Source organism: Pteronotus mesoamericanus, unplaced genomic scaffold (assembly GCF_021234165.1).
Source record: "Pteronotus mesoamericanus isolate MK-2021 breed Mesoamerican mustached bat unplaced genomic scaffold, CSHL_Meso_final contig_78, whole genome shotgun sequence".
Lineage (NCBI taxonomy): Eukaryota > Metazoa > Chordata > Mammalia > Chiroptera > Mormoopidae > Pteronotus > Pteronotus mesoamericanus.
In genome coordinates, this window is record NW_026555258.1 from 18,760,162 (window position 1) to 18,782,879 (window position 22,718).

The 22,718-nt window shown below is 38.2% G+C and overlaps 1 protein-coding gene across 3 annotated transcripts in view; it reads left to right on the top strand.

The window, feature by feature from the left end:
- The window catches only part of ECPAS (Ecm29 proteasome adaptor and scaffold), a 95,487-nt gene that overhangs the window by 40,310 nt on the left and 32,459 nt on the right, over positions 1-22,718 (top strand). For all 3 annotated transcript variants that reach the window (XM_054584530.1, XM_054584528.1, XM_054584529.1), the window contains exons 8-22: positions 1,552-1,633; positions 4,027-4,146; positions 8,184-8,269; positions 8,502-8,580; positions 10,350-10,399; positions 11,409-11,475; positions 11,567-11,689; positions 13,496-13,599; positions 14,006-14,129; positions 15,126-15,206; positions 16,183-16,405; positions 16,800-16,891; positions 18,599-18,733; positions 19,492-19,654; positions 22,278-22,450. In XM_054584530.1, coding sequence (XP_054440505.1) covers positions 1,552-1,633; positions 4,027-4,146; positions 8,184-8,269; positions 8,502-8,580; positions 10,350-10,399; positions 11,409-11,475; positions 11,567-11,689; positions 13,496-13,599; positions 14,006-14,129; positions 15,126-15,206; positions 16,183-16,405; positions 16,800-16,891; positions 18,599-18,733; positions 19,492-19,654; positions 22,278-22,450 — 1,702 coding nt within the window. The remainder of the gene's footprint in view (positions 1-1,551; positions 1,634-4,026; positions 4,147-8,183; positions 8,270-8,501; positions 8,581-10,349; positions 10,400-11,408; positions 11,476-11,566; positions 11,690-13,495; positions 13,600-14,005; positions 14,130-15,125; positions 15,207-16,182; positions 16,406-16,799; positions 16,892-18,598; positions 18,734-19,491; positions 19,655-22,277; positions 22,451-22,718) is intronic.

The following is a 22,718-nucleotide window of genomic DNA, read 5'->3' on the forward strand; positions in this document are numbered from 1 at the left end:
TACCATATAGTGGATTGGATTGTTGGAAATAGAAATATGGTGCTTAAGTGTTCGTTTTGGTTCTATTAAATGTATGCATTTTTCTATAAAATAATATAACATTGTTAAGAGGTAAAAAGTTGAGAACAATATGCAGATATTATCCCATTTTGTTAAAGAAAAATTCCTAAGTATCTCTTCAAGTGATACATCTACTGATCTGTTTTTAAAAAATCTACCTATGTGCCATACACATCCACCTATTTTACCTGCATAGGAAAGAAGTCTAGAAAAAGATATAAAGCAAAGTTAGTGGTATCTGAAAAGGGAATAGAGAGAGATATAGTGCAGATTGTAAGGAATTTTATTTTCTATGTTTTTGAATTTTTATAACAAACATGTAATTCAGAAAACTAAAACTAGAAAGATGGCAAGAAGAAAAGCAAAAGAAGCAGTAAAAATTATCCCTTAATGGTTAACCACTATTAAGTTCTAAGTTTTTACTTTGTTTTACTAAAGTGTTTTATCAAAAATCTCTAAACCTGCAGTATTAATAGAAGGGAAACAGTGGTGGAGCTTGAGGATTAGTTAGTAGCAATAAGCTGAGGAAAGATGTAGGCAAATAATAACTAAGCTGTAATTGCAGAATGATTTTGAAGATAGTGAAATTGTGGCTATCCAGAAAAAGAGGCCGATTGACAAGCTATTAAAGAAGAGATGGATTAGAAAACAGTCAAAGCAGCAGGATAATTTGTGTTTGCACAAATAAAGCATATCTTGAAAGCAGAACCAATGTTAAAAGACAGAAGATAGTGTGGTTAAATATTGCTAACCAAGTGAAATTCAGGATTGCATTGTTGCTAGGTTTATAAAATCACTGGGTTGGGATGGCTTCAGAGGTTGGGTGCCAGTCACCAATCACGCGATACGCTAATTCGCCTTATTGTGGGGCCCAGGTAGGAATTTGTCTTAGTGACTCATGGCAGCGTGACTGCTCTGTAGAACTGGATGCTAAAACTGCATATGTGTGCTGGTAGATAAGGAAGAGGGATGCTGGCAATTGCTGTGACATAATATTAGAAAAATGTGATGGCTGTGCGCTTCCTAGGGTTGTGTCTTTAACGGGTAAAATTTTTTTGTCACCCTCCTTATCACTTTTGAACGTCCAAGTGAGTGAATTTCCAAGTGATTAAACAGAAGATTCATGCCCCAGGGCTCTTTGAACAAGTGTAGAGTAGCTGTGCTCTGTTGGAACTGCTCCATGGCACAGGCCCTGGGAGTGGAATACAGTTGTGTTCTTGTGTGGAGCCAAGCTGGGCCCTTGGATGCAATGATCTGTTGAATCCAGGTGGGATAAGTGACTTTTTTTTTTCTGTTTAAAAACTAACTTTGATGGAAGTTAATCTCTTTCCCTTCCTTCTCTTTTATAATGTCTGTTGTGCATTTCATTTGTGTGTTTTTAACTTTTTTTTTTTTTTTTTTGGTAACAAATATTGGGGCTATGATTCTTAGAAATCGTTGAAGTGGAAGAAAAAAAATAATTTTAACAAGTTGTGTTGAAACCTTCTGTAGCTTGATTGACTGGAATAATCCTGCCATCATTAATAAGATGTACAAGGTATACCTTGGAGATATACCACTGAAGACAAAAGAGGTAGGTCGTTGTTTATTCTCACATCATCATAAAAAGCACCTTGCTGACGTCAGCTCTGTGTATTTGAACATTTTTTTTCCGTATTTGACTGAAGCTGAATCTATGCTGCAGGAAATGATAGTTTTAAACCATGCTAGTTTAGCTAGATTAAAATCTCCTGGTCGCTGAGACTCTCCTGATCTGTGTTTTCAATTCAGATGCTTAAACAATGATGATTGCCTAGATTAGGGATTGATGAGCTACTTCCTGTAACTATTTTGGGCTTTGTCGGCTGTGTGCTTATGAGGCTGCCCCTGCTCAACTCTGACCTTCTGCGACAGCAGGCCCAGGCCCCGTATAACTTAGTGAGCATGGCTGTGTCCCCGTAAAGCTTTAAGGATACTGAAATTTGGATTTCATCTAATTTTTATGTATTGTGACGTCATTATTTTAAAGAAATCATTTGAAAATGTAAAAACTGTTCTTAACTCACAGGCCTTACTATAAGATCATGGGCCAGATTCGGCCCATGGGCTGTGGGTTTTTTTTGGCCCCTGGTCGAGAATCTAGAGCAGCGATTTTCAACCATTTTTATCTTCTGGCACATGTAAACTGATTACTAAAACTCTGCGGAACACCAAAAAAATCTATCTTGTCAGTCTGACAAAAAAATAGATGTAATTTTGATTCATTCACATGGATGGCTATTGTTGTGCTGGCTGTTGTCATTTTTTTTTCTTGTTTGTTTGAAAGAGGTCAGTGCCCCTGACTAAATAGTCAGGTATTGCATGTTTTAAAAATTCACACGGCACACCAGTTGAAAATCGTTGATCTAGACCAATAGGTAAGTTCTTCTGAAGCCTTGAAGTAAAATGTTTGCTTAATAACAATGTTACTAGACGTCTAGCTCACTGTGTTTAAAAGTGTTCCAAGTTCAAACCCAGACATACAAGGAATGTTTGTTTGCTTGTTTTTAAACCATCAAGAGTTGTTTTGAAGATCATTATTAGCTCCAGTTAGATTAAATTGAGTGTGATGTAGCAGAAAGAAAAATGAATTGGGGATTGCCCCCCCACGCCCCCCGCTCCCCGCCCCTGCAGCGCTCACAGTGGCTGCCCATAGTAAGTGTCCCGTGGAGGAGATACTTGGCGAATCACAGAACTTCTCTGGGCCTCGTGTTCTGTGTGTAAAAAACAAAGGGGTTGGATTAGGTCACTGGGTCTCAGAATTTGGTCCATGGACCCTTAGTGGGTCACAGAGAGACTTTTAGGGGTCCATGAAGGCAAGCAATTATATTTGAGTTGGTGATACATAAGCAGTGGTAGGTGTACATGCTGAGTTCTGAGCATGAATCAAAGCTGTGTCACTGTATAATATTAACACTCATTCCGTTCTTCACTGTCAGCATTCATGGTAAAAAAAAGAAAAAAAAAAGAAAAAGAGAATAAAACTCAACTTTACTTAAGGATATCCTTGATATGGGTATTGAGACACACGCTTGGCAGGTGTTTCTCTAAAATGAAGAAATGAAGCTTCAAGAAAAACAATGTGATTTATTGGCAGTAATAAAAATTGAGCTTTCAAGCAAAAGCTAGAATTTTGGATAACATGTATTCATTAGAATGAGCTTGACAGCTTGTCAGTATTTCCTGACTCTTCTGATGTCATTGGTGGTAGTCTTTCCTTTTTGGGTGCATTATAATAAAACATAAACTTCAAGTCAGTGAGCCAGTATTTTCCAAATGATCAGTGATGTTACAGAAGCATACAAGGGTGCTGAGATAGACCAGCGGGATCTAGTGTAACAGTGGTATGTGAAAGTTCAAGGATTGCAAATGTAAATGGCACCTCACCTTTAACAGATGATTGTCAGATTTTGTGTGGTAACAAGAAGTATCTACAATTACCTGAAAGGCTTAAATCATCTGCACTTTTCCATCCACATATCTGTGTCAGGCTGGTAATTTTTAAAAAATATTTTTAACCAAAAGAACATATCACTGCAGATTGAATGCAGAAAAAGATAAAATAATCCAGCCCTCTTCTGTTAAGGTGGACAGTGGAGAGATTTACAGAAAATGTTAAATTATGCCACTCCCTCAGTACAGTTTTTTATTTAGGAAAAATATCGTTATTTTTCTTTAAAATGTTATTTATGAAAATATGTAATGGGTTTATTAATATGTTAAAGTGAATAAGTATTTAAAATTTCTGTTTTAACTTTAATTTAGTCAATATTGATAGACATTTCAACATAAACAAAAGCTCTTTGGAGTCTTTAGTAATTTTTAAGAGTGTAAAAGGGATTTTGAAACAGAAGTTTGAGAGACCATTGATTTAGATGTTCTCTTGCGACTTTTTCAGTTTACAATAATTTTGAATCCCTGAGTTATAATCCAAAATATTTTTGACAGGGAGCAGTTCTGAAGCCAGAGCTGAAAAGAGACCCTGTCAGTACGAGAGTGAAGTTAAAGATTGTGCCCCATCTTCTTCGTTCTAGACAAGCTGCAGAAACGTTCCCAGCTAACATTCAGGTAATTCGTTCTTTCAAGGGAGAAATGGCCTGTGTACAGCCTTTATGTTTGTTTAATTAGAGAAAGAGCTGCATTAATGGATATTCAGAAGGTAGGTTGATGTATATAACAAGATCAATGGGACTTTGTATTTTTTTTCTCTCTCAAGTTCAGCTACAGAAATGATTAAAAAAAATTTCAGCACATATACTATACAAAGTTACCATTCACCCTAAATGTGTGATGCTAATCTCTTTCAAACTAGTGTTTTTTCTGATTGGCTTTTCTCCAAAAATGGTTCCACTAGAAACTTGGTTAGTTAAGAGGAAAAATGAGTCATCCTTAACTGAAACCCCACAGGAAGGCAATGATTCTGGTTCTTGCTGCCTTCATCTCCCTGTTCCTAATACTGATACTGAGACTGTCACTTCTAGTTTTGGTTATTGCAGGAATCTTCTACCTGGTTTCCCTGCCTGGAGGCTTGCCCACAGCCAGTCTCTTTCCTGTGTTGCCTCCAGAGTTATTTCTGCAGTTAGAAACCCTTGGACTCTTAGTTAATGTGGGATACAAGCACCTCCACTAGAGCCCTTGCCTTTTATCCAGGTGATGACCAGCTCGCCTCTGGAGGCAGACAGATTTGATATGCAGCTGACCCTTGAGTAACACAGGTTTGAGTTGTGTGGGGTCCGCTTATACAACGATTTTTTTCAATAAAAACTGTAAATGTGTTTTCTCTCCCTGATGATTGTCTTAACATTTTCTTTTTTAAGCTTACTTCATTGTAATAACACAGTGCATAATACATATAGTATACAAAATATATGTTAAATGTGTATGATATTGGTTAGGGTTCTTGTCAGTAGTAGGCTATACGGTTTTGAGGAGTCAGAGCCTCACCCGAGGACATGCTTATTGATTTTAGAGAAAGGAGAAGGGAGGAAGAGAGAGAGGGAGGGAGAGAGGGAGGCAGAAAAACATCTATGTGAGAAAAACATCGCCAAACCTGCAACCTAGGTATGTGCCCTGACTGGGAATTGAACTCCCAACCTTTCGATTTACGGGACAATCCTCCAACCAACTGAACCACACAAGCCAGGCTATACATGGGTTTTCAACTGCCCTGGTGGGGAGGGTGTCCATGCCCCAACCCCCTTGGTGTTTAAGGGTCAACTATAATTTGTCATTAGTATTTGCTTTTTATCTTAAATAAGCCCCAGGGTTTTTTTCCTGCTTTTCTTTAAAACTTTATTAAATCTGTGAATGGATATAGTAATAGCAGCTCCCTCATAGCAACGTTGTAAAGACTGAATGGGATAATAGAAAGCTCAGAGCAGTGACCAGTACTTTTTCGATTATGAAGTTTTTGGTAAATGGTGACAAGTTAGCAGTGAGTTCCCTTCTGGTCTCATATCTCACCAGCCCCTTGTCCATCCTGTCCTTATGCTCCAACCAAATTGTTGCTCTTTGAATGTGCGCTTTTCATGGCTCTTTCCACTCCGGATGCTGCCTCTGCCGCACGTAGCTCCCCACCCCTTCAGCCTCCCAGACATCTGCTCCTGTTCCAGGGTTCGCCCGCTCGTGCCTTCTGTCTGAAATGTTCCTCTTTTGTGCCCCCTTCTCTTTCAGTCCCAAAGAAAGAACACTCCTGTGGGTTCGCTCTATGGTGGATGTAGACTTCTGACCATTTGGCCCTTGGAAGGCTTATTTGTTTAAATGACTGCTTCCTCCTTCTACATGATAAAACTTTTTCTAGTATCTGGTACTGTAATATTGGACTAATTTCAAGTACTCTGTTGTGTGTCTCCAGGGAACCATAAAATTACCAGAGCTTCTCCATTTCACTTTTTAAGCACTGTTTCCCAGACAGTGTTTTGATAATTTTGATTCAGAAAATTTGGTTGTGGTAACACTACATTATATAATAAACAGCTAGAATTTTGTGACAGAATATTCATAGACCTTCTGTAGGTGTACACTTTAGTTCTAGTTTTTTATGTCTTTAAAATAGACCCTAAAATTTTGTACATTTAAAGAGAAGCTCATTGATCATCACTCATAAACATTCTTCCTTTTTTTAATATTCCCATTTCTAACGATGGCATTCCTGTTCTCCTACATAGTTGGCCCTTGCCCTTTCTTCTCCACCTGCCAATCACAGAATCCGTTAAAGGTAGCTGCTTCTTGTCAGACACCGACAGTTTTAACTAAGCACGTTACCTCACCTTGATTTTGAATATAAGGAAGCAACTTGCACAATTCTTCACCTATAATGCATATACCATGAATTTTATTTTCCCCCCACAAAATAATAGTGTTCTAATTAATTGTTTCTATTATCTGACAGTATTATTCTATGTAACAGCATTTTCACCTTAATTTTCTAGAAAAAGTCTTCCAAATAATGTAGCACTTGATTATATTGGGTTGGCCCATAAGTCCGTTGAGTTTTTTCTGTACGATGGCTCTAGTAGCCATCTAAAGACAACTAAAGACTTAGTTGTCTTTAACTTCATTTGAAACAATTTTGTTAGATAGTATTGTGACAGCTGTCATGTCAGTGTGCATTTAAAAAAATCACAATTGGTGAATTTTTGTGTAGCCATTTTAATATTGAGGATGGGAGAAGATAATGCAACATTTTTGGCTTAACATGCTTTAGTATTTCAAGAAAGATAAAAATGCAACTGAAACACAAAAAACAATTTGTACAGTGTATGGAGAAGGTGCTGTGACTGAGTAAGTGAGTCAAAAGTGGTTTGAGAAGTTTCTTAGTAATATTGATACTTTGGTCAAATAATTCTTTGCTGTGGGACTCTCTTAAGCATTGAAAGATGTTTAGCAGCATCCCTGGCCTCTACCCACTGGAGCCAATAGCAGGAGACAGCCAATGTACTCAAAATACCCAAATCAGTAGTTATTGGTGAAAATGAAAAAATGTGTCTTTTATTTTATGGAAAAACCCAAACAGACTTTTGGGTCAACCGAATATATTGTTTAATATCATTTTTAATGTATGTTCTTGTCTCTCTAACAAGGTTGAGTGCCCTGATAGCAAGTGCTGCCCTGTTTTATGTCTCACGGCACCTTGTATACTGTTGATTAGAGAGCAGTTGCTCAGTGCTATGTCTAGTCTCTTGTTAAGTATTCAACAAAATCAGAATACATTTAGTAGTTTTAAGAAATGGTATGTTTTTTATTAAGTGTAAGATTCTCTTTCCTATAAAAAGTAGGAATTTGATGAATTTAGATTTCTTTGATGTCAATGTTTAATATCTGAAACTCTGGATGCTCCACAGGCCTCATCTACGCTGTGATATTTTTGCCATCTAGACATGACTGCGTAATACATGGAGCACCTATACCGCTACTGTCCGCTTTAGGATGCTTTCATTTTACCCTGGCTGGTATGGCTCAGTTGGTTGGAGCATCATCCCGTAAACCAAAGGGTTGTAGGTTTGATTCCTGGTCAGGGCACAGGCCTGGGTTGCAGGTTTGGTCCCTGGTCGTGGCGCATACAGGAGGCGCCCGATGCATGTTTGTTGCACATTGATGTGTTTCTCTCTCTTGCCCCCTTGGTCTCCCCCCGCCCCCTTACTTCCTCTCTCTCTGGTATAATAAAAAAAAAAAAAACGGGATGCTTTAATTTCTATATTTCCCATAAGGCTTTTTAAAATAACTTGCTCTGAGTGACTATGTAATTAAACCTAATTCCCCTAAAATGACCTTATCTGCTAGTGTCCTCTGGGCAGCACAGAGTGGCAGTGTAGGTGGCCCACTGCAATGTGAACTCTATGTGACTTTCTCGTGGTAGAGCCCCAGATTTTGCAGACTTGTGAGATCAGCCATTACGTTTGTCACTCCACAGACCATTGATTGGAGCTATGCGTTGGCTTCCTCAGTTTGTCAGTTAAAATGTGTGCATATATTAAGAAGAACTGCAGTAATTTTGAAGAACAAGGTGTAATGCAAAAGATGTGCTATTGAATCCTAATATTTGAGAATAATCAGTTGCTATTCTTATTAATTGGTATTCTTGACCACTGTTTTTTTTTTCATAGGTGGTATATGATGGACTTTTTGGTACAAATACAAATTCAAAGTTAAGAACATTATCTCTACAATTTGTGCATCACATTTGTATAACGTAAGTTTTTTGAACTATTTGTCAATAAAGTTTTCAAGCTGTTGGAGTGATCAAATGATTAAAATATATCTTTTCTAGAAAAAAATCATGTTTGTTTATCTTTAAAAAATCCAGATTTTAATAGATGCTTTTAATTTATTTCAATTGTTAATTATTTTAAGTAATTATCTGAAAATATATGTAATGACAAGATTCTTATCTTGCTTTGTATATATGTGCTATTTTTTTTAAGTTGTCCAGAAATCAAGATTAAGCCATTAGGTCCAATGCTTTTGAATGGCCTCACCAAGCTAATCAATGAATATAAAGAAGTAAGTGACTCTCAAATTTTGTTATCGTTTTATATTTTAAAGTATTTTCTGTCATGAACTTTTCTGGTCTACCTGTTGGTTTAGCTAGTTACAGTTCGATATTGTACCATCATTTCTTAATATTTTTACTTGAAGTGGTGCAAATTGAAATTACTGGCATTTTCTTTTGGAAATAAGTGATAAAAACTGATATGAATCTTGAGGGGTCTTATCACTTTAACATTTTAAAAAATAAATTCATTTTCTACTTTTAGGCACTGTGTAAAAAAGGAATGAAAAAATTAAATTTTATTTTATGATATATTTCTATGTGAGTCAATTTGGATTTGCTTATATTGAGAAATAGTGTTAATTCTTAGGGCCTGAGATTTAACTGATTTAGAATTCTTTCAAAACATGCATTCAGTAAATTTTTGATTCCTTAAGCTAAGTTGGATGAGGATTCTTTGGATTATAGTGTTTTGAATCCTGTTGTTTGTTCATGCTGTATCCCTCTTAATATCTCTAGTTTTTCAGGGAATTTGCGTAGAAAAGTAAGATTTTAAGAACTCTAATTAGCATGATTTTCCTAAGTCTTAGCTAAACACGAATGCATGTTTGTAATAGTATAGTGATTAAAATTTTGCCAGTTGGAGTTAGAATTGGGCTTCAGTCCTTGTGTTGCTCTTTCGTTAGTTACTTTAATTCTTTGGACCTTTTTCTTTATTAGAAAAATGAAAATAATAATATTTAATTGAATTATTGTGAACATTAAATGAGATGAACACATAAATTCAGCACAATGAAGGCACATTAGTAACTGTTGTTAGAAAAAAGCTGTTCATTTGTTGTCCATTTGTACTTCGGGGCAGTGTTAGGCCTCACCCTCCTATCTTCTACTGTATGGTGCTTGTGTGCTTTTTAAGGCCTAGAAATCAGATTATTTCTGTGCATAGATAGTCAGATGCTTTGGATGGTTGGTAGGAATAAAAATGCTTTGGGGCTTTTTGGGAGAATTTGTATATTTAAAACTAGGGTAGAGAGGCAAGATAAACCACAGGATCCAAATCCCCTTACCTCTGGATGATACCTGTATGTCTTCCCAATGATGAATCCATAAAGGCTAACCGATGAGCATGGCCATCTAGGTGCGGGAGAGAGAATCCTGTGTGAAATGTATACACTTCAGCTCACAGAGATGTTATTTTGTTCTTAGTAATCAGTCACACAATTGGTTTACGTAAAACCATGTAAAATTTGTTTGAGGAGGCAACTTCACTAACTCGCTTGATGACTATGGTCCTTTTAACTTCTTATAGTGGAAATGAGAAGTGTAGATTTTGAAAGACTCGCTCACTGTAAATTTGGGTGATAAAAGGAGGATCTTAGCTTGTTGGACGAGTGGTGAATTTTTTAATAAGCTGTCTTCCTGGTGTGTTGAAGATGAATTTTGCTGTTTGCAGGTTATGTAGTGTTGAAAATATCCTGAACTTAGCACCAGCTAAGAGAACCTTTTCATATATGACCTCCGCATTTTCCTTTTGGAGTGTGTTGGGATAAAAGGTTTTGTTTGTTTTTCCTTTTAGTAGTGTGATGAACTCTGGGCTTGGACTTTTTGCGTTTGTTTTGTTCCGATGTTAATATCATGCAGTTAGGTAGAGTGAGAATAGATCGACCAAGGAGTAAAATAATGCACATAAATGCAGCAAAAGGTTTTGCCGTTTACTGTGTTTTTTTTTTTTGTTTTGTTTTGTCTATTTTTTGTTCTTTTTTTTCTTCTTAATTTCAAGGACCCTAAGCTACTGTCAATGGCATATTCAGCTGTTGGAAAACTCTCCAGGTGAGTAAACTCTTTTTTCAGTGAGAGGTACCCTGTTGGTAAACTAAGAAATTATGTGGCATTTAGTAATGGTTGGAGAATAAGTTTGTTGTGATACCGAAAGGAAATGTATTTAATGGCCATAGATTGTTCAGAAATATCTTCCTTGTCGCAGGAAAATGATGGGGGAAATTTTAATTTACATTTGAGGATATGTTACCATATTAAATGGTAGTCTTAAAAGGAGATTTTGAACTGGATTGTGTCATAATGGGTTCCATTTTCTTGTATCCAAGAGACAGTTGATTGACCTTAAGTGTTATTGTTGCTACTTACTAGTAGTTCTTATAATCCCCACAATCAAGGTTTTGCTAGCGAGTCTCTTTTCTGATAGTGTTATATTATGATTCTGAGTGGCCCTGTTTCCAAAGATGGATATTTTTCTTCTGCTTAGCATGATTTCCTCCTTCCAGTTCCTCCTGGTTTCCTCTTCCTTCACTGCACTTCAAAGCAGAGAGAGAGGTGCAGCATCCTCAGCAGCACCAGGTGCTGCTTTTCGCTCCGGCGCAGGTTCTGTTTTGGCCTGTGTAGACTAGGTCTTGCTCTTCTGTTCTCTGCAGGGAAAGGAGCTTCGGGATGCAGCAAAAAAGCCCCCTGAGGTCAGCTGCTACAGGCAGGGTCGTCAGCAAACCTTGTCCCTTGTCTGTTGTCATGAAATAATAAAGCCCCTTATCACACTAGCCTTTAGTTTAACCAGCAGTTTGGCCTTAATTATCTATTAAAATCAGAAATGTTAACTGAATGCATGGAATATAATGAAGAGAATGTCTGGATAATATGTATATTAATCAAGGGTTACTTGGATTAGAGACAGATGAAGGATTAAATAGTTACATGGGTAGGTAATCTAATGATGGCGACATAGTGTTCAGAGATGAAATGGCAAGTTCAGGAAAATTCGTGATTAATTTTGTTTTCTTCCGTCTTGTGGAGATTTCTGATAGTAGCGATGCTCTTGTATCTCTTACAGCCGAATGCCCCACTTGTTCACAAAGGACATAGCTCTCGTGCAGCAGCTTTTTGAAGCCCTGTGTAAGGTAGGGAGACACCTGGCAAGCGCGTGCTTTCTACTTAGATGCTCATCTGGAAACCCACAGAGGAGGGAAACACTTCTTATCATCTTTGTAGGAAGAGCCTGAGACTCGACTTGCTATTCAAGAAGCATTATCTATGATGGTTGGAGCTTATAGTACTTTGGAAGGAGCACAGCGCACTCTCATGGAGGCACTTGTGGCTTCATACCTGATAAAGGTACGGCCAGTGATACAGACTCTAATGGCTGGTAAAATATGCATATTGCATTTTTAAGAACAAAGTTTTAGTTGCTTTTCTCTTTAATTATCTTGATAATTGGGAGAATTATTTGCTTTTACTTGGACTGGGATTTGAGATCTATGTCCTTTTAGCTTTTCATGACGGAGTCTGACTTCAGGGGAGGAGGAGCGGTGATAGTCCCAGAAGCTTCCTGTTTAAAGCTTTCTATGATGGACGCGGTTCTTAACGCCGAGCCCTCCAGGTTGCGGGTATTTTGTCTTAACCGGTAGCTCTGCACTGCAGTCCATGAGTGGAGTTCTCTAGGCGGTGTCAAGGGAGAAAAGCAGAGGGCAAGAAAGACAAAGTTCGCTCAGCAGAGTCAGTCGGGAGGAAGTAAGCCAGCACGGCCACACGGGCCTTCTGCCTTCTGGCCCCCCTTACCCGGTTTCCGTGGGCATTTATGGGAGAGTTCTGAATATATGTAGTTATAGACACATACATACACATATGTGTACATACTTCTTGTGTACAATATAAAATAATATGTATTTTCTTTAGTCAGTTCTTTGTCCTTCATGTCTATGGGTAGGAAATGAGGGAGATTAAAGAAGGGAATGATGTCAAAAGTATTGGCGAGTTTAATATGAATTACATTTTCTGAGATTTGGCTGGCATATTTAATACATTGAGGGAATTAGTAAAGGTTCAGAAAGGTCTCTCATTTCTGTTGAAATATGACCGGATAATTATGTACACCCAGAAAGCTTATTATATATAGAGTCCCATTGTCAAATGCTCTTGGTGTACATGGTTCATGGTCATATATCATGGAAAAAGAAGTATAGGCTTTTTTGGAAGATCAGGGTACTTAAAAGCTTTTCTAGGTAACCCTAAAAGGAGGTGTGATGTTTGTATAATCCATATGGCTGCTGTTTATATTTGTGCAGACACATCACGTAACAGTATTACCAAGCCAAAGGCAATCTGTTTTCTTAGCCTACATTTAAGGTAACCAGACCCTAGGTTAAATTATATAGACTAGCTCTTAATATCATTACTCTTTTAAATAGCTCAAGGAATACTGAAGAGCAAGAATAGCTGAATGAATGGGACAGTGTATATTTTTTAATATCTCTCATGCCACTTATGTTGTGAGTGGAGGAACGACCTAGAGAGAAGGTACATGAAAATAAAGCTTTTAGCATCATTAGATTCTACAGTTGCTTTTCTGGTTCAACTTTGTCTTCATAGATTATTAGTCTGTTTAAGTTAATGAATATATTTGTAGCTGAAACTGTGCTTTGGAGTAAATTTTAACTCCAGAGCTAATCTGAAAGAGCTGGAGGTGTTTTGCTTCAAATTTGTAGAGACTCCAAGTAAGCTCTGTTTGTGTCCTCTGCAAAGTATCTGAGTTTCACTCATGTGACTCAGAGTTTGAGAGTTGGGGAAGCAGGGGTGGTGGCCAGAAACTTCCACAGTGACCTCAGTCCCAAGGTTGGGCTGAGCATGTTCGTGTACAGAGAGAGTCTCTGGCTGTGATCTTTGTGGGTTTTCCTGCTTTCCTTGGAAGATCCTCTTAAATCCTAAAAGTACTTTTTAAGTAATATCACTATCCAAAGACATGAAAACACCGTGATTAAAGATCTTAGACAAATGCTTTGTCTTGAGTTTATTTATTTAGATGTATTTCTTGATACAGCATCCTAGATTTTGTTTACAATTAAGATGACTTATCTTGACTGAAACGAGTTGTTAATTTAAAAAAAAACTTTGTGTTTTTGTGTGTGTTTATGTGTCAAATAGCCTGAAGTTCAGGTTCGACAAGTGGCTGTGAAATTTGCGAGCACAGTGTTCCCCTCAGATCACATACCTTCCAGATATTTGCTCTTACTAGCTGCAGGAGATCCGTAAGTTTTAAAAGGTGTTAATTTGAATTTGGGTACATTTTAAATTTATTTGAAAATTACTGAAATTATGTTGTTTGTAACATTGGTCTGTGGAATTTAGAATCCATTAATTAAAGAGTTAGAAGTATTGTCCTTGGAATGATACAAACCTGTAGTCATAGCCTGTCTTGTTTTTATCTGTGGGTAAAATTCAGAGGTGCAAGCTACATGACTCTTCAGATCTCATGAAATTGCCACCAGGAAGTTATTTCTTATAATGTATCTTGTGACTCTGCTTAGATAGCCAGGAATATATGTAAGATGTTTTCTCAAAACCCCAGCTGCCAAATAAAATTACTGTTCTTCATCTTCAAATGACCATTCAGCAATTGGTGAAAATAATTTTTTATTTTTGTTTGTCTGAAAGGCGAGAAGAAGTTCATGGAGAAGCACAACGAGTGTTAAGGTGTCTTCCTGGTAAAAACAGAAAAGAAAGTGCTTCTAAGCAGATGCCTTCCTTCCCAGAAATGGTATATTATATTCAAGAAAAGGTATGGCATTTAACTTCAGAGAATTAATTTGAGTTATGTAATGGAGGATGAAAGTAAACATATATATGTTAGCTGACACATTTAAAATGTTACTACTAAGTATTGAATAGTAGTAAAGTTTCTAACAATGCCAGTATTTACAATAAGGGGGAGGTTCAAAATGAGAAGAAAAACAATTCTTAGATTGATCTGTTTTGCCCAAATCTAAATGGCTTTCAGTTCTTTTATGTTCATCACTTTGGCTGTACTTGAAATTTTTTTCCTTGGTATGACATGCTTAAAAATACATCTCCTTTTTATTTTTAATGACGTTAGTGAAGGCACCATAAGTTTAAGAATGATGCAGGGAGCGGTTCAGATTTTTTCCACCATGATCATCAGAGAACATCACATCCGCTTTTGCAAGTCTTCTATTTTTGCACAGTGTTCTCTGTTGATAGATGAGAGCGTGTTGGCAGTCCCGACCCCAGAGCCCAGCCCGGTCCTGCCCCGCTTTTTACAGCAGCGTCTCTTCGAGCTTGCTGGGGGGTACTCCAGCGTACTCTGCCTCTGCTGGTGGTCCCCGCTTTGTCTTAGACAAACATCTTGAGGGAGTTGGAAGCTCAATACTAAAGCAGCCGTGATTCTCTTCTCCATCACACAGTCATATTTGTGGTCAGAAGATGCTTTTGTGCTCATTTGTTCCTCCTGCCTCCATTAGTAATAAAAAGAGCTGGCATGCACTGACCTCAGGCGGCCATGTTAGTGGTGTGCGGAGTAGGTTTATTCTTTTTTAAATAAGCTAATAAAACCATGAGGAAGAAAATGCAGCACACCTGTCATTTAAGGTTTGAGGGATATGAAGAATCGGGGTGATTAATGGGAAAATGTTTTTACTAGAAGAAACAGTAGCAAACAATAATGTCGCTAGAAGTACTGTTGTTTTTGAATTAAAGAAGGACACACGTGCTCCTTTTCTGAGTAATCGTGTTTGTGTTTCGGGGCTTATTTTATTAGGCTTCCCATCGAATGAAAACTCCAGCCAAGTACATGACGGGGACCACTGTCCTTCCGTTTAACCCGGCAGCCTTTGGAGAGGTAGGGTTGGCATGGGAATTTTTTGTGTTCTAAATAAACTCATACTGTGGCGTCATTGTTCTTCATGGTTGTTTATTAGAAAAACAACATTAGTAATTATGACTTTAATTCATAGTGAGGTCTATAAATACTTTATCTTAGTGAGATTCTCTTTGTGAAAGAACTAGATGCTCCACATTGATTACTATTGGGATTTTCCAGCAAATTAGATTTTGAGTTTTAAAGCCAACAATATGTTGAGATTGTTTGGGTTATCTAGTTTTGAAGGTTGTAGAGTGAGATTCATTTATCACATTTACTAATGGAAATTCTGTTGTTTAGGTCATTGGCTTGCATTAATTAAATGGCAAGAGTAGGATTACTCCCAAGGAAATCGCTGCCTGTCCTATTTTAGCTATCGAGGAAGGAGCTTTCAGAGGACTGCTTCATAGCCAGTTTATATCAGAGGTTTCTGTGGTGTTATATTTACTCTTCTGTAGGTGATTGGAGCCATTCTCTCAGATGCTTGTTGTGGAGATTACATACAACCAGGGTTCCACAGGAATAGATCGTTTGCCTAGTTTGCCTCAGGTTTTTCCTCAGTCAGTCTCTGTCTCTCCTCTCTCTCTCTCTCTCTCTCTCTTTCTCCCCCCGCCCCAAATGCGTGCGTGCGCGCACATACACACAGTCCTTTTAAAATACAATGATTTACATTGTAGTTTTTTAGACTTTAAAGGTTGAGTTTGCATTTTAACTCCATTAAATGCCACTAAAGAACACTCTTGGATTTATAAACGCTTGTTAGGTAAATTTTGTTCCATTGTGGTAATTTCAGTTAATATATTAAGTCATGTTTTTCAGCTTCTTTGAAGATTGTTGAATAGCTTTATGAAGGAGGTAGGGGAGTCAAAACGGCAAGCTGTCAGTTTGAAGAATATCCTCCCACATTGGTATTTTTGAGAAACTTACCTGGTGTTCTTCTTCTTTCTGTTTTTAGATAGTTCTGTACTTACGAATGTGCCTAGCTCACAGTGCGGGAGTGGTGCCCACCTCTCAGAGTTTGGCGGATATGCAAGATCACGCCCCAGCCATAGGACGCTATATAAGGACTTTAATGTCAGGCAACCAGGCAACTTCGTCATCTTCTTCCAAGAGTGGAGAAACCAACCCTGTTCAGATCTACATTGGCCTGCTTCAGCAGCTGTTAGCAGGCGTAGGAGGTAGGAGGTCGGGATGCTGAAGACAGAGATATGCGTATATATATAGCACTTAAGAATAATCTAATTTTAAACTCAACTAAGTTTTTAGACATTTATAGCAGAAACTATTTTCTCTCTTCACTACTGTAATTGAACATTAGTCTTTGTTTCTTTTCTAAACTTAATCTGATTCATCCCTGATGCACTGTTTCTCTTTTCAGTAAGCGTAATAATAGATAATACATTTTTATTTTGGAAGTGGGTGTGAAGAACTGGGCATCTTTTTATAGATAACTAGTCTGTAAATTTGCTATATTGAATCACCCTGTATTTAGGTTGGTTTTTGTAGAACTGGAGAATGCCTCCTAAAACAGTAGCCTTACGCTTTAAAGTAGCCTTATTCTTTCTTATTTAGGGCTGCCAGTCATGTACTGTCTCTTGGAAGCTGTCTCAGTGTATCCGGAAAAGCTAGCTACCAAATTTGTAGACAAAACAGAATGGATAAAGGTATGTCCTGTGCATGTATATTTCTCTTCGAGTCTGTATGTTTTAAACATCAGTCTCACGAGTTTTGACTTGCTAACAGGTTTCCTATGACCTGTGCTGCCTTTAGGTCATTTTGAAAACTCTCTCATCATCAAACACTTACCGAGAAGCATGTAGGCCATTGCATCTCGATGATCCATCTAGTGAGAGTGGGAGATGAATTGAGTCATATGAGTAAAAAATAATTGTTTTTCTGTTTTTTAAAGTATAATAGATTTGTATAGTTTAAGTAAAAAATATGTAAAATATCTCCTTTCCATAACTGTCTCCTACCCACCCAAATTCTCCAACTTCCTTGTCTCTTCCTGAAAAATATACATAGGTCACCACTTATTTATAGGTGGTGTATGTTCTACAGTTTACTTATGCGTATGTACACAAGTAAGAATCAGTGTTTTAAATTTTTCTCCCTTCTTTTACATAAGACAGCATAGCTGTCACTTGGTTTTGCACCTTAACTGTGTTTCACTTAATGCTGGAATGTGGAGGTATTCCTAAATAGCTACAGAGGGAGCATCCTCTTTGGCAGGTTCAGTGTTTTTCCATTGTATAAATGGGCCGTATTTATTTTGGATCCTTACTGACGGCCATTTAAGGTACTTCCAGTCTGCTGCAATGAACGATCCATTATTTTGAATATGAGGAAGTATGTTTTTTAGATGGATTCCATAGAATTGGAGTTGAGGACACGTGCTTTAGCAGTTTTGATAGTGCACATCCACGGGAGTGGTACCGGTTACACTCTCACCAGCTGTGCAGGGGTATGTTCTTGTCCCACACCAACAGAATTGCCAGATTTAGAAATAAAAATACGAGATGCTCAGTTAAATTTGAATTTCAGTTAAACATGAATAATTTTCTCAGTACAGCTATGGCTCCTATATTTTACGTACTTCTTGGGCTACATAATGCAGTTCTTTTTGGAAATTGAGGCTTGAATTATGGTAAAATGTACAGATTATCTCTTTATGTGAAAGCATGAACAGACCTCACCGAGAGGTGTGAGTTTTATACTTTTCTGGAAAATATGCTCTCGTGAAATTTCTTCTAGTGTGGAAGGTTTTTGTTCTTTGTGTATATTTGTGGATTTTAAACTGATGTTAGAGTGTTTGACTTTTGATCTTATAGATCAGGGCTCATCAAACTCCAGCCCATGTGCCTAATCTGGCCGGTTTTTATGCAGCCTGCAGCCTGAGCATCGTTTTTACATTTTTAAATGGCTGGAAGATAATCAAAAGATGAGTAACATTTCCTGACATGTGAGACTGGAGTGCCCATAAAGTTCTTTGGAACACAGAGGCACCTGTTTATGTTCTGTCCGTTGCTGCCTTTGCACCACAGTGGCAGAAAGGAGTGTGACAGGGGCCATGTGGCCCACGCAGCCTATTTGGCCCTTTACAGAAAACATTTGTTGACTCCTGTGTAAGATCTTCTGTGTATTACTTTCACCTGTTTCATTCTTTGCATCTGTGATGGAAATGCACGGGTTTTGGTATATAATTCAACTTTTATTTTGAATTAATAGTTTGTGTTTTTTTTTCTCATGGATGCCAATAGCTTGAACAATATAATGTATCATTCATTCTTTTAATCTGAAATGTTAGATGCTATCAGAAGGAAGATGAATATATAGCATTTATATGTATGTATCTTTTCTACACTGCTCAGAGCCTGATGAATAGCAGCAAAGAAGAGATGCGTGAACTGGCGGCGTTGTTTTATTCTGTGGTGGCGTCCACGGTGTCGGGGAACGAGTTGAAGTCAATGATAGAACAGCTTATAAAGACTGCAAAAGATAATCATGTATGTTACCAGTGTGATCTTCATTCTTTCTTGTGGGAGATAGTAGAATTTTACAAAAGCATCTAATATATTTTTAGTTCTTGTGTTCTCATTTGTAAAATTAACTTTTATGATTGTGAAGATTAAGTGAGGTAGATAATACATTGATCGAGTCAGTTCATTCCATAAATTTTGAGTGCCCTGTTCTCCGATAGGCGCTGTTTTCGGTGCTAGGGATGTGATGGGGAGGAAGCACGTGCTGCTGCCTGTCATTGTGCCTGGCCTGTCGGAAAACACTGTCAGAACCGTGTGCTTTCACACATGTTATTGCCTACCTTGTGTTGGGAAGTTTTAGCAATTAGAAATAGTATCTGTTTACTGTACTTGGTTGGCAGTAGGGAGAAATTATGCTTGTAAATTATGATAGTATAATTACATAAGTTACATAAGCTATGAGCTAGAAGAAAGTTTGGGTGCTGTAGGAACATGCAAGAGAGTCACCTCACCCAGAGTTGGAGTGGGAGGGGATTAGGGAATCTAAATCTTGAAGTGAATCAAGACTCACCTTATCTTCTTGGAATTATCTGTGTTAGAAGCTCCAAGTTTCTCTTGTTCCCTAAACCTGATTCATTAGCATCCCATAGAACCTTAAAAGATCACGTTATTTTTTTGGCCTTATGTCTTGTTGGAGAGATGACTAATAAACACAGTTATTTCAATGCATTCTTGCATATGTGAGAGAGAGACAGAGACATATGCTATTGTGTTGTTAACCTCAGAGCCCCGAGATACAACACGGATCCTTGCTCGCGTTGGGATTCACAGTAGGAAGATATTTGGCTAAAAAGAAAATGAAAATGGCAGAGCAGCAAGACCTGCAGACGAATGCCGATTACCTGCCCGAGCAAGAGGAGCTCATTCAAAGCGCCACAGAAACAATAGGTAATTAATGCGTTCATGCTGACTTGGAGTTCACAGTTTTTTTAATTAGGTTAAAATTTAAGGTAGCCTTTTGATTTCTTTTTACAGCCGTGAACCTGAAAGGCATAAATATTTGCACAAACCTTACTTGATGCTTAAAAATTTCTGTGTTTTCAATAACGATAAAAGTACTCTTCTGTACTTTTTTTCCTGTATGCTTTTATATAACAGATAATTCTGTTATGGGAAAATCTTTAAACATTAGAAAAGGATACTACTCTATGTCCTGTTCCATGGTTTTTATTACTGAGTAAACATTAACAAATTATCAACTAGAAAATACTGTTGACTTCGATTTTGTTTTAATGTCTTTTTTAATATATATATTTCATTGATTATGCTATTACATTTCTCTCAATTTTTCCGCCTTTGCTCCTTTCCACTTGGTACCCCCCATTCCCTCCGGCAGTCCCCTCCCCCTTAGTTTATGTCCATGGGTCATGCATATAAGTTCTTTGCTTTCTCCATTTTCTATACTGTTCTTAACACCCCTCTGTCTATGTTGAACCTACCAATTTGTACTTCTTAATCCCTGCACTAATGACCCTTGAAATGATCTCCATATCTATGATTCTGTGTCTGTTCTGTTTGTTTGTTCAGTTTGTTTTTTAGGTTCAATTGTTGATAGTTGTGAATTTATTGCCATTTTAATGTTCATAGTTTTGATCTTCTTCTTTTTCTTATATAAGTCCCTTTACCATTTCATGTAATAATGGCCGGGTGATAATGAACTCCTTTAGCTTTATCTTGTCTAGGAAGTACTTTATTTGCCCTTCAATTCTAAATGATAGCTTTGCTGGATAGAGTGATCTAGGTTGTAGGTCCTAGTTTTTCATCACTTTGAATACTTCTTGCCAGTCCTTTCTAGCCTGCCAAGTTTCTTTAGAGAAATCAGTTGACAGTCTTATGGGAACTCCTTTGTAGGTAACTCATCTTTTCTCTGGGTGCTTTTAAGAGTCTCTCTTTATGTTTAACTTTTGACATTTAATTATGATGTGTCTTGGTGTGGTCCTCTTTGGGTCCAGCTTGTTTGGGATTTTCTGTGCTTTAGGGACATTTTCTTTCATTATTTTTTCAAATAAGTTTTCAATTTCTTGCTCTTTCTCTTCTCCTTTTGGTACTCCTATAATTGAAATGTTGGCATATTTAAAGTTGTCCCAAAGGCTCCTTAGTCTATTCTCATTTTTTTGAATTCTTTTTTCTTTTTCTTGTTCTGATTGGATGTTTTTTCTTCTTTATGTTCCAAATCATTGATTTGATTCTTGGCTTCATCCACTCCCTTGTGGATTACCTGTAAATTTTTCTTTATTTCACTTAGTGAAACCCTCATTTCTGCCTGGGTCTTTTTTATGCTGTTGAAGTATCCGGTGAGTTCCTTGAATATCCTGATAACCACTGTTTTGAACTTGGCATCTGATAGGTTGCTTATCTCCATTTTGTTTTGTTCTGTTCTTTCATTTGGGCTATGCTCTTTGTCTCATTTTGTCAGCCTCCCTGTGTGTGTTTCTATGTATTAGGTAGAGCTACATTGACTCCCTCTCTTAGTAGGGTGGCCTATTATAGAAAACACACCTGTAAGGTGGAGGGGGTGGAGCCTTAGGTAATCACCAGGGCAGGGCAACCCATGTGAACCAGGTTGATGGAGTCCCAGACAGGGTGTCTCCGCTCTGTGACTCTGTGTGGGGGAGGACTCAGGAAAAGGACTGTGGCTTTTGCTTGGCCTCTGGGGTTTTGTCCAGGAGGAGGCTGTCCTCCAGCCCCCCCCTGATGCCCGGCACTTCTGTTTCTTCCCCTGTGCCGCTGGTGCCCTTCCCGCTGCTGCCCCGGTGCTAGAGCCCCCAGGGAGTGAGTCTGTGTAAGTTCTAAGTCCATGTTGGGCCCTTTAAGAGGAGACACCCAAGAATCCCACAGTTTCTTCGTCCACTTCAACCCCTACTGTCTTTTGCAGCCAAAGTTATCTGGGCACTGGAACCCCAGGCTGGGTGGCTTAATGCGGGGCTGGGACTCCTCGCTCCCAAGATATTCCTCCTCATTTTTATCCATGACATGTGGGTGGGGGACCACCAGATCCACGTCTCTGCATCTCTGTCCCTCCTACTTATCTGGATGAATGTGACTTCTTTAATTCCTCGGTTGTCGAACTTCCATACAACTTAATTTTCTGAGGATTCTGGGTGATAGTTGTTTTGTATTTTAGTTGTAATTTTTGCTATGGTTGTGTGTGGAGGTGAGCTGTGTTTACCTACGCCTTCATCTTGACCAGAAGTCCTTATTCACGGCATTTTCTCCTTTGTTATGACTCTGTTTCTCATGAGAACACTGTTCAATATGCACAGGAAGGATCCCACCAGTCCATTTAACAGCAGCGGCTAACAGAAGCGCTGGGATTTGCTCAAGATCCCATAGCACAGCTGGGCCCAGAGTTTTCCATTTTCCTTAGAAGAGGGCTTGAGTGCTCAGTCTCCGTGGCTGCAGGGCCCTCGTTCTCCGTGTTTTCCTCTCTTTAAAAATGCCTTGAGTACATTGCTTTGGCTCACAAGGATAATAATGTTTTATTCTCAGTTCTGTCTAAATGTGCTTGCAGGGTCATTTTTGGACAGTACATCGCCTCTCCTGGCAATCGCTGCCTGTACAGCCCTGGGTGAAATTGGCAGAAATGGTCCTCTCCCAATCCCCAGCGAGGGATCCGGCTTTACCAAGTTACATCTTGTGGAGAGCTTGCTAAATAGAATACCCTCCAGTAAAGAAACAAATAAGGCAAGTCTTTTCCTGTTTTCCTCCCCCTCTGGAATTTTTATTCAGGTATAACATGCAAAAACACAATTGTAATGATAGGTGGCATTGCAGGCAGAAGAAGGCTTTAATGTGGAAAGAATGGTAAAGAGGAAGGTCCAGGCGACCATTTAATTTTGAGTTAGGGATGATTTGTGCAAAACCGTTGTGTGTGCGCGCCGTTTGACCTGGTTACTCCAGGGTCGGCAGTAACTGTTAAGACTTGGGTAAAGCGTTGAATGCATCAGATTGT